Genomic DNA, 11,721 nt, shown 5'->3' with positions numbered 1-11,721 from the left:
AGGATGCTCTACCAAAAGTTGGGCTCTTAAAGGTATTTGTTGTTTTAAAGATATTATATCTAATGATCAATTAACTTTGTGGTTTGAGCTTTCTCAGAAATTCCAGCTTCCAACGTCCAATTGGAGGACATATGCTATGTTAAGGGAGGCCTGTCTCATGCTCCAACTACCTAAAGTCGTGCGCTAAAGATGCTAACAAATACCTCTCCTTTACTTGGGTGGATGGCAATCCGCTCATGAGGACCAAAGCTAAGATGGTCTATGATGCTTTATGTTGCAATGTTGATCTAATTTTGTATGTCAATACTGTGTGGCTTATGGATTACAATAACAATGACTAGCAAAAAAAAATTTACTCAACTATGGAGCAGTGACATTGCTCCAAAGAAAAAAAAAGGTTTAAATGGTTGTTTATTTTGCATAAGCTCCCTTTTAAGAATAACTAGCATGATATTGATATTTGTAGCACTTGCAGAGTTGTTGAATCTAACAAGCACATATTTTTTTATTGCATTATTGCTAAGGAAATCTAGAACTTATTTGGGATTAATGTTTCTACTGATGTTAAGCATATTGATGTTGTTATTGGTTGCATTAATGGTTTGAAAAAAGATTGCAGCTTATTTTGGTTCCTAATGTCATGTGAAATTCTTTGGATTATTTGGAAATTTGGGAATGAGGAAAAATATCAAGGTAAAGATAGGATGCTTACTAGGTCTCTAAGGAGATTCATTTTTCATCATATTGGCATGCAAGTCTCCATTGTCATGAGATTGGCAAAAATGAAGTTAGAAAGATTCATTGAAGATGGAACAACCAAGGTGTTTCTATCTGAGTTATCTCATGGTTGTACATGGAGCAGGTTTAACATGGAGAGGATCCGATTTGTCAATGCCTTGGAGAGTTTCATGCATGAGATAAATGAAGGAAGATGGAGATCCAATATCTAGTGAACAGTAACCGAACAACCATATGGATGGAGGGTCCCCTCGAGTGGACATCCTCAATCGACCAATGATGTTTCTTGCAAATCTCTTGTTCTCAGTCATGGTTGTACCTATTTGGAGTCTTTGTTAGTTTATTATGTATATAGGTCCTACATTTTTTAGGTCTATCATGTGCAAGATCAATAATGTTTATATGTCTGGCACATTTTGATCTACTGTAAGCAATGTAAATTGGTCGTTCAAGTCCTGGGTTTTGGTTTTTTTGGTTGACCTAAGACTTCTCAATCAATGAGTATACATGATGATTTCATTATACTTAATGCAAAACAAAAAAACATTAGCATTCCTAACAAAAATATCAGTCCTAAGTAATTGTCAACAATGCACTTAATGTTATGACCAAAAAGGAGGTTGACCTAGGTGAACATAACACTTGTAATTTGGCAACTTCCCTAAAGGTACTTTTTGATACCCCTAATATTTGAAACATTCAAATACAAAAGGTTACAATGAATCAAGTTTCAAATCTTTACTACCTACCCAATTAAATATACACATCGTAGGTCAAGTTTGTCACAAGGTTGACTTGTGCCTCTTGGGGATAATCCATATAAATTTCTAAGTCTATTATGATCCCAAGATAACACATCAAGAGCATTTAATTTTTTTAAAATTAAAATAATGTATCAATTTATTCGCCTCGCTCTCCTTAATTAAATCTAGGTTAAATGTGTGAATGCATTGGTTGAATTATCCTATATTTATATAAATGAGACTATTCCTTTTCTTTCCAACAATACAACAATTAAGTAAATTGATTTCATACATGTTTGAAAAGTTGTGCCAATAGGAAAAGCGTTTAGAAGGTGAAAAGTTCAAAATAATTAATGATATCAATTGTCTTTTTGTCTACTTATTAATACTTAAAAATACTTGCATGTAAAATGAGAATCCTTGTCTTACAATTGTTATCAATAAAATAAAGAAGCATGTCATAAATATGATAAATACTTATTAATATTATCTTAAAATGATGAACAATTGCACAATTTGAATTCCACAATTAAAAATATACACACAAAAGCCTTGGCTACAAAATAAAAATAAAAATTTAGATATAATCTTGTTAAATTTCGACATTCATATACACAAAAAAAACTTTAACACTGGATATGTACATAATTTATATACCTTTGATAAAAAAAAACCAAAAGCAGCGATTGATAAAGATGTCAATACATCTGACAAATAAAAACTCTGTTAACCATAATATAAGTTGTGAACATTCAGGGAATACTGCAAATTAAAAATATTCGAAAATTATGTAATAATTGAACTAGCCTATTATCCTACATCGTAAATTTGTTATTGTCGAGGCCTTCGAATTGGGTCACAAACATGATTTAGCATTTGAGCATGATGCACCCTATGGTGTTGAGTTCGACATCCATGTCCCCACCAACAGTCCTCTCTGCCAGCTGCATCTCGGGGGAGCTCCTGAAAGTTGAAACCAATAAACATATACTATAAGAATTCCATTTTCATGTAACAAAGATCTTTTTTATGCCTCTTGTTGGATGGACTATAAGAATATCAGTCTGCCATATGAAAAAAAACCCAAACCAAAGAAAAACCAGTCTGCCACTTACATTTTTGGGCACAGAAAGTCGAAACCAGTGCAAAATATGGGCAATCACAACTTTGGCACATGAACTGCATGCACTTGAAGAAATTAGAACATTGCGTTTTCATAATATTTCATTGCAGAAAACATAAATCCTTAGCTGGATCATTATTTTGCTTTCATCTTTTTTAGTTGAATTAGGATTTGTCTCTTTTCACACTAAACACAAGTGTTTCATTTTATTTGATCATACTAAGTTATTCTTATATCAGCAATTTTAAAACAAATCGACACACACCTAAACAATAATATAACACACATTAACATAAAATTTTAAAAAGCTTTACCAAACACATAGATAGCTTCCATTTTAGATTATGGAAAGCTTTGCCAAACACATAGATAACTTACATTTTAGATAATGAATGGTATTGCCAGAAGTCTAGAGACTTCGTATATTTTGTTTTGATGTGCCTTAATACAATTGTCTAGTCCAAGGAGTTGACCTTAATTGGTTAAAGCATTGAATTCTCGATATGGAGACTCGTGCCGAAATTCTAAGGGGACATCTAATATAGAGTTTTAAGTTGTGACTTTTGGTCTTCTGTAGATAATTTCTAGCGTGGTTGCTCAAAAGGAACTGGTATTAATCTCATGGTTGTACTCGCATGAATTTTTTTTATCAATGATTAGCAATATGGAAAAATAGTAGTCTCCAGAATATTTCATCTAAAGATGAGAACCCTACTCTTCTCCCCGTCCACACATCTTTTATATATAGTACAGGTTTACCCTTATTTACTTTTGCACTTGTACCTGTAGCCCCACGTCCTTAGGCATCTGAGGTTACCAAGTTACCTGTTCATCACCCTCCTGTCAAATGTCAGGATACAAGAATTGCATTTTGCACCTATAAATATTTATTCAAGTCGATCGTTTAAGTCAAAGTATTTTTTGGGGTTGTAATAGCCCTGGTGTGTATACCTTCAAGTCTCATGGTGCATGCATGCACTTGAAACTACGAAGAATAGATGTGATTAGAACGAATGCTAAACAGTAATGTATTCCTGTAACTGTTCAAAATTAAACAAGCATTTAGGGGAGAGGATCCAGTAGTTGTGCACCCTAACTTCGCGCTTCTCAAAATCCTACGTGGAAATTTCAAATCACTCCGAATTTTTTACAGCAGCTTACTTCGCAAGTCCCCTACTTATAACTAAGGTTTCAGGGCCACATCATCAAATATGATGCCCACATCAGCATGCTTTTTGCCAAGGTGTCCAAAACAGGCCAAAAAAAATGTGAGGCCAATATGTGTGCAAAAGGGCCCCAATACTTGTGCAGCTGATGTGGCATCACTTGGTTGATTACTTTTCACAACAAATGGTATATTTCATTCAATTATTGGTATTTATTAGACAACTATTGATGCAATGTTGTACAAAAGTTGGACATTAAATCAGCAAGTATGGGGTATTAAATCAACAGCTTCTATCACAAGAATTGGAACGCACTCAACTACTAAGTCCTTTCCCCTATACATATAAAATCAGCATGGATTTAGCCTTATATGTTTTAATTTTTCATGTGGTCATGTTATTTGTACATGGTATTTCCATAATAGAGTTTATAACTAAACAACAATGATTATAAAACCTTAAAAGTGAAAGAATAGAGCAGCAATAAATTACCCAAACTCTTGGGCAACGTTTAGTGCAAGTAACAAATAAGTTCTTTCCTAAAATGAGCAAAAAGAAATGACCACTGAATAATTATGGAACTTCTCTGTAAAAAGCATATTAGATAGTAAGGGATATTAAAACATGCAAATCCTCAACAATATCTTGCTTAAAGAAAATCTTACGTTGATTGGGTGCTTACTATGAGATCTATCAACACTAAAATTATGCTTCTAATCATTGATCATCATTTATTGTCATTATACCATTAAATATCCATTTATTAACATTATTCTTACATTTATCACCATTAGCATAAATTAAATTAAATAATTCTTTATTATTTGGTTAAGGTGAGCTAATTATCCAATTTTAAATAAATTAATAATTTATAATTATCATCTCACAAGTTGATACATGAAAGAGACCTCAAGGTATGTGAGAGGAGCAAAGTAGTTGGGGTACTCAGGAAATACGTGAAAGGGATTTGTTTGTCAATGACAACCTAGCACAAGACACTATATACATGGAAATATAAGCTTTGTATATACTTCGTAATAACTTGTTTCAGATTTTATAGCCTAACAACACATTAAATATTGTTAAATAGAGAGAAACAATAAAATAACCATAAAAAAAAAAATTGCCTTCTTTTGTCTCCGACAATGGACAAAGCCACAAACACCTTTGTTGTAGCATGTTAGATGTCTGAAAAAACAGTTTAAAAGCGATGATATTTAGCTGTAATTGTAAATAGGAACCAAAGGCACTGTGAATACCGAATGTTGCGATTTGTTTCAAGGTTTGCAAATCTATTTTGTTTTATCTTTGTGCACCAAAGATAAAAAATTACATATGGCTTGTTGCGATTTGTTTCAAGGTTTGCAAATCTATTTTGTTTTATCTTTGTGCACCAAAGATAAAAAATTACATATCGCTTGTTATATAGCTTGTCTTTAACATTTATTTAATAAAGGGTGCATAAAATAAGTTTTAAATCCATAAAAATCTCTAAATTTCTTTGGTTTTCCACTTGACCAGTCTGTGTTGAGTTTTTTTGCCGAGTCCGCGTCGAATCCAAGTCTTGTTTCTATGCTTAAAACCCCAATGACAGTATAAATAACATTAAACAACACAGAAAATCCATCGACATTATCAATTAGCACCTATATACTAAACTTGGCACAACACATATATTACAGTATGAAGAATACTGGGAATAACTTTACAGCAAGTCGGCACTTAAAATATTGAACAACACTTGCGTCACTTACCAAACACCACGTATCCAAGGAGGGAACAACAATGAACAAATACAGACAGTTGCAGACATAAACAATGGAAAGAGGGGGAATACTCGTATCAATATGGCTTTTACTTCTCCTAATCGTCTGCTCCTCCACGACTTACTCTGAAGCAATGTAAATAAATGAATTTGAGTGGATGTCATGGCTATTTGAATTGTTTACATTAATGATTTTTGTGTATTGGTTATCTAATTTGGAGAAATAAATATCTCTCCTATTTGTTTGGATTGTGTTTTTAGGTTTCGTTTCTGTGATTTCAAATTAGCCATAAATGGTGGCCTTACATCTTGCTTTTGGTCAATGCAGGTGGAAGTGGTTGGAAGTGTCCATTATATGTGCGCTTCAAAATGTTTGATGGGACACAATGTGCTGGTTTTGGTTTGATAAGTGATGTGAATGTGGATCTAACTGACTGGAGCTAGATCTGATTGGTCCTTTTGATGAGATGGAATGTATTGTAAAGTGATGATGTGGATTCACTTTGGTTTTTGTACAAGTTAAAAAGCTGAGCGGCTAAGGCTCATGTGACTAGTTGTAATCGTTTTTGACTGCTGTGGGGATGCTTATTTCAATTTTGTGGCCATTTCCATACCAACGCTGATGCAGTATGGGTTCTGACAGTTGTCAATTGAATATTCTTTGACTTGCAAAACTGAACTCCCTTCCACTTGATTTTGACAAATATGTGCATACTATAAAAAAACTGTGTGTACAATCTGTGGTCCATTTAATCACTGCTTCCGATCTTTTTTATGACATGTTGACAACTTGACTGCTCAACTGTGGGGCCCATAACCCTCCACAAGTATCCCCACTTCACAACCCCGCTCCACTTCTGGCCCCTCTCCCCTACTCATAAAAACTATTTGCAAACCTAAAACTCCCGAACAACAAAATGCTTCGAACTTGGATTTTAAGGGCGTACAAGAATGTGGTGGCAGCAGCAGAGACAGCTAAAACTAAAGATGCAACAGAAAAGTCTGATCTATGAATTTAACGGAAGATGGTGGCCACATGGAAAGATGCTACTGACGGGGGCCTACAAGCATTAAATAGGAGGCATGGGATAGTTATGTGGAACAAGATTGGGGAACCACAAAAGAGTTTGCAAAAATGATGCCTACAGAAGTAGGGTCGAGGGCCAAAAGGTCTTTGCTTTAGGCAGATGAAGAACGCTGCATGTGCTCTGATGCCAAAGTGAAGACAAGAAACTCAACCGCAAAGAAAATTCAAAATCCTATTGATGCAAACCAAAATTCAATATAATAACAAACTTCACAGAGTGCATATTTAACAATCTCAAATGACTATTCAGTTTCGTCTTCCTAGTCTCTTCAACTACCTACAACTAAGTTGTAGAATAATAAAATATTATTGTTACAATGTTATTACTGCACCTAAGATTAATATATATATTAATGTTACAATGATATATCATCCTTGTTAAAGCTGGTCAAGATTCCTTTCCACGTAATGAATTTTCCCAGTCCTCTTAATCCCTTGATTGTGTTCCCTTGAATGAAGGTATAGTGATGACTACTTTTCTTCTTTTTATTGAATCTCTACCTCATTCTAATTTGCATATAGACTTTGGTCAAGTAGAAATATGCTAAAGCAATCATACATACATTTAATTTCATCTTCTTTGGTTTCCTTTAGTGGTTAACAAGGGCAACAACATAAGCAATAAGAAGACGGCAGTTTCCAGGCCACTTAGTTTATTGTTCAAATCAATTACCATATGAACAATCAAAGGTCTTAACAAACCTAAGTGTTAGTGATCTAGAGTTAAGTAACATGTCAAACTCTAATGAGCATAACAATATTTCTAGAAAAAATAAAGTTATGCCTTGTAGGAAACCCTAGATAGAATATTCAAGTTTGGTTCGCGTCAGTACAATTTTGAGTAACTGTAATAAATTTTCACTAAAATAGCAAAAAATCATTTTTGCCTTGTTATTTTGCAGGTCCTGCTCACAACTAAGTGTTTTGAAGTCTTTAGGGCTTGGAATAATGCATACTGTTGATCTCTTCAACCTAATGGTGCAAGGGAGTTTACCAACAGTTAAAGATTTTCCCATGGAATCAACAAGAGCCATTATTAAATGAGCTGCATTGTTTTTAATCTAACAATGCTCGCTAATTTTTTGACTCAAGGAATTGATCAGCATGAAGTCCCAGCACTAGACCACATACGCTAAGGAAGGGCATGTAAGTCACTTTTTGTCCTTATATCAGTCCTGAAGCTTGATGCAATCATGCTATATGTCACATTCACAAGGTTTTGAGTGAAAATAACACCAGAAAGCATTGAAGAATTAGCAAGAGCCATTAATCTTGTCATCCTAGCAGATCTAACTGACTACAAATGATAATGTGGATATTTCAACAATTTTTTAAAGCAGAAAAGGCTCAAAAACATTTTTTTAATTTAGATAAAAAAGAACAAGAAAACAACAATATTTGAGATGAGCATGTGACAAGCTCCTACACTCCATTCGAACCAACTAAAAATTACAAACACCATAGGGGAAGATAAATTGAGTGGGAATTTGCATTGGCACCTCAATTTTGCAATGACTACATTGGTTTTCTAAGCGTTTTGAGGATTTTATTTCCTCACTAGTCCAACAACATTCGATTGGTTTCTTGACTGGCCCCCTTGTATACATAAGTCTTTGGTTCATGGTTATCTAGATTTGGCTTAGTGAACTCAAGCTCTGTGAGCCTTGTATGCAGAAATATTTCTCAGTTTCCCTGATTTTGATCTCTCGACTAGCTTTTGTTTGTGTCCAAGAATTTACTAGCTTTTCATAGTATGTAACAGTGCAAACATTTTGAACTATTCAATGTATGAAGTTATTGTAATAATGTCCCCACTTTGAATGAATAGAATTTAATAGTAAATAATAATAATAAAAATAAAATTGAAAAGAATAAAAATAAAATTTAAAAGAATATAATTAAATATAATTAAAAATTAATATTAATGAATGGTCAAAAGACATGGAATTAAAAGTTGGGACTCCCTCAAACATGAGATATGAAAGGGAGAAGAAAACCTCATTTGAGAGGGGAATAATTTGGGAATGAGAAGTGCAGATCTGATTTAAATAAGAAATGCAGATCTGATTGTGAAAAATTGTGTCCCTTTCAAAGGGCAGAAATAATGAAGAGTTGCATTCTTTCAAAGGGTGCTAATGGTGAAAGGGTGTGTCTCTTGCCAAAGGGCATACATGATGAAGAGGTGTGACCTCTCCCTCATGTGGAGGAATATAAATGAAAGGAATCAAAAGCATCCAATGACATCACCATCAATCAAATCAGATCAGAACTGTTATTAAGTTACAGGCAGTAACATCTTTGTTCTTGGTGGTATGCATAGAGATGTGCTGAATATATATGCTTAATATATCAAGCCCGATAATGTTCTTATGTAGAATTTAGTAGTAATATTAACATAGACTGCAATATGTATGACAGTCATACTTAATTTCATATGTATTCATAATACATGAAAAGTTAGTATACTCATAGCCCAATCCTTGCTTTTCTGCTAATTCCTATGCTAGATTGGATGTGGAATTGTTAGGGAAGGGCGGCATTAATACCTCGCAAGATAGATTAGACTTGCATTGGAATGGACATGTGCTACATCATACAAAGGCAATGGATAAGGCCTTTGGTCGAATGATCATTTGTTACATCATACAAAGGCACTACTTGTGGAGGATGGTTTTTTGGCACCCTAACAAAGATACTTCCCAATCTCCGCTAAGATTTAGACTTGGCTATGTTGATTATCCCTTGTATGATGTATGCTAATTGTTCCCTAGAGCTAACAAACGCAAAATAAAATATAATAAGTACGAAGAGATGTGTTTAATTATTGGAAAATAGGCTATCTCCTAATAGGGGACGTTACAATTGGTATCAAAGCTTTGATCCTGCCATCCTGCAGTGTAACATGAATCAATAAATCATTCTAGTCAATAAGAAAGAATCTAATAATACATGTATTTGCGTGTATGCTCCATATTTTTATGTGTATGCTTCGTGTTTGGTTCAAGCCTGGTATATTTCCAGCATGTTTATTCCAATGTTTTTCCAAAGCCATTTCATATTGGGAACCATTTTAAACACTCATAATCATTGCTTGAGGACAACCAACCTTGGGTGGGACGGACTATAATGTCCCCACTTTGAAATAGAACTTAAAAAATAATAATAATAATAAAATAAAATTGAAAAGAATAAAAAATAAATTTTAAATTAAGATATAAAAGAATATAATTAAATATAATTAAAATTTAAAATTAAAATTTAATTAAGTTAATGAATGGTCAAAAGACATGGAATGGAAAGTGGTGACTCCCTCAAACATGAGATATAAAAAGGAGAAGAGAACCTCATTTGAAAGAGGAATAATTTTAGAATGAGAAGTACAGATCTGATTGAAATAAGAAATGCAGATCTGATTGTGAAAGGTTGTGTCCCATTCAAAGGGCAGAAATAATGAAGAGTTGCATTCTTTCAAAGGGTGCTAATGGTGAAAGGGTGTGTCTCTTGCCTAAGGGCATATATGATGAAGAGGTGTGACCTCTCCCTCAGGTGGCAGGATATAAATGAAAGGAATCAAAAGCATCCAATGACATCACCATCAATCAAATCAGATCAGAACAGTTATTAAGTTACAGGCAGTAACATCTTTGCTCTTGGTGGTATGCATGCAGATGTGCTGAATATGCATCCTTAATATGTCAAGCCTAATAATGTTCTTATGCAGAATTTAGTAGTAAAATTAATATAGACTCCAATATGTATGACAGTCATACTTAATTTCAAATATATTCATAATACATGAGAAGTTAGTATACTCATAGCCTAATCCTTTCTTTTCTACTAATGCCTACGCTAGGATTGGATGTGGAATTGTTAAGGAAGAGTGGAATTAATACCTCGCAAGGTAGCTAAGACTTGCGGTGGAATGGACACGTGCTACATCATACAAAGGCAATGGATAAGGCCTGTGGTTGAATGATCACATGTTACATCATACAAAGGCACTACTTGTGGAGGATGGTTTTCGGCGCCCTAACAAAGATACTTCCCAATCTCCGCTAAGATTGATCATTAGGATTGATTAGGGATTAGACTCGGCTATATTTATTATCCCTTGTATGAAGTATGCTAATTGTTCCCTAGAGCTAACAAATGCATAATAAAATATAATAAGTATGAAGAGATGTGTTTAATTGTTGGAAAATAGGCTATCTCCTAATAGGGGACATTACAATTCGTACCAAAGCTTTGATATCCTACCATCCTGCAGAGTAAACATAAATCAATGAATCGATCTAGTCAATAAGAAGGAATCTAATAATACATGTATTAGCGTGTATGCTCTATGTTTGCATATATCCATGTGTATGCTTCGTTTTTGGTTCATGCTCAGTATGTTTCCAACATGTTTATTCCATGTGTGTTTCCAAAGCCATTTCATATTGGGAATAATTTTAAACACTCCATGATCATTGCTTGAGGACAAGCAATCTTGGGTGGGGTGGACTGTAATGTCCCCACTTTGAAATAGAATTTAATAGTAAATAATAATAATAATAATAAAAATAATAATAATAATAAAATTAAAATTGAAAAGAATAAAAATAAAATTTTAAATTGAAATATAAAAGAATATAATTAAATATAATTAATATTTAATTAAGTTAATGAATGGTCAAAAGACATGGAATTAAAAGTTGTGACTCCCTCAAACATGAGATATAAAAGGGAGAAGAGAACCTCATTTGAGAGGGGAATAATTTGGGAATGAGAAGTGCAGATCTGATTTAAAGAAGAAATGCAGATCTGATTGTGAAAGGTTGTGCCTCTTTCAAAGGGCAGAAATAATGAAGAGTTGCATTCTTTCAAAGGGTGCTAATGGTGAAAGGGTGTGTCTATTGCCAAAGGGCATACATGATGAAGAGGTGTGACCTCTCCCTCACATGGAGGGATATAAATAAAAGGAATCAAAAGCATCCAATGACAACACCATCAGTCAGATCAGATCACAACAGTTATTAAGTTACAGGCAGTAACATCTTTGTTCCTGGTGGTATGCATGGGGATGTACTGAATATATATGCTTACTATATCAAGCCTGA

General features: G+C 33.9%; 1 protein-coding gene across 2 annotated transcripts in view; it reads right to left on the bottom strand.

The window, feature by feature from the left end:
* Positions 1-2,120: 2,120 nt before the first annotated feature.
* LOC131032724 (uncharacterized) overlaps positions 2,121-11,721 on the bottom strand; it is a 267,909-nt gene continuing 258,308 nt past the window's right edge. For both annotated transcript variants that reach the window (XM_057963762.2, XM_057963763.2), the window contains exons 14-15: positions 2,597-2,660; positions 2,121-2,444 (exon numbers count right to left, since the gene is read on the bottom strand). In XM_057963762.2, the coding sequence (XP_057819745.2) occupies positions 2,313-2,444; positions 2,597-2,660 (196 nt within the window). In that variant the 3' untranslated portion in view covers positions 2,121-2,312. The remainder of the gene's footprint in view (positions 2,445-2,596; positions 2,661-11,721) is intronic.

The sequence above is a fragment of the Cryptomeria japonica genome, chromosome 5, assembly GCF_030272615.1.
Source record: "Cryptomeria japonica chromosome 5, Sugi_1.0, whole genome shotgun sequence".
NCBI lineage: Eukaryota > Viridiplantae > Streptophyta > Pinopsida > Cupressales > Cupressaceae > Cryptomeria > Cryptomeria japonica.
The sequence above is the reverse complement of the archived record's forward strand: the minus strand, read 5'-3'. Positions and strand labels throughout refer to the sequence as shown.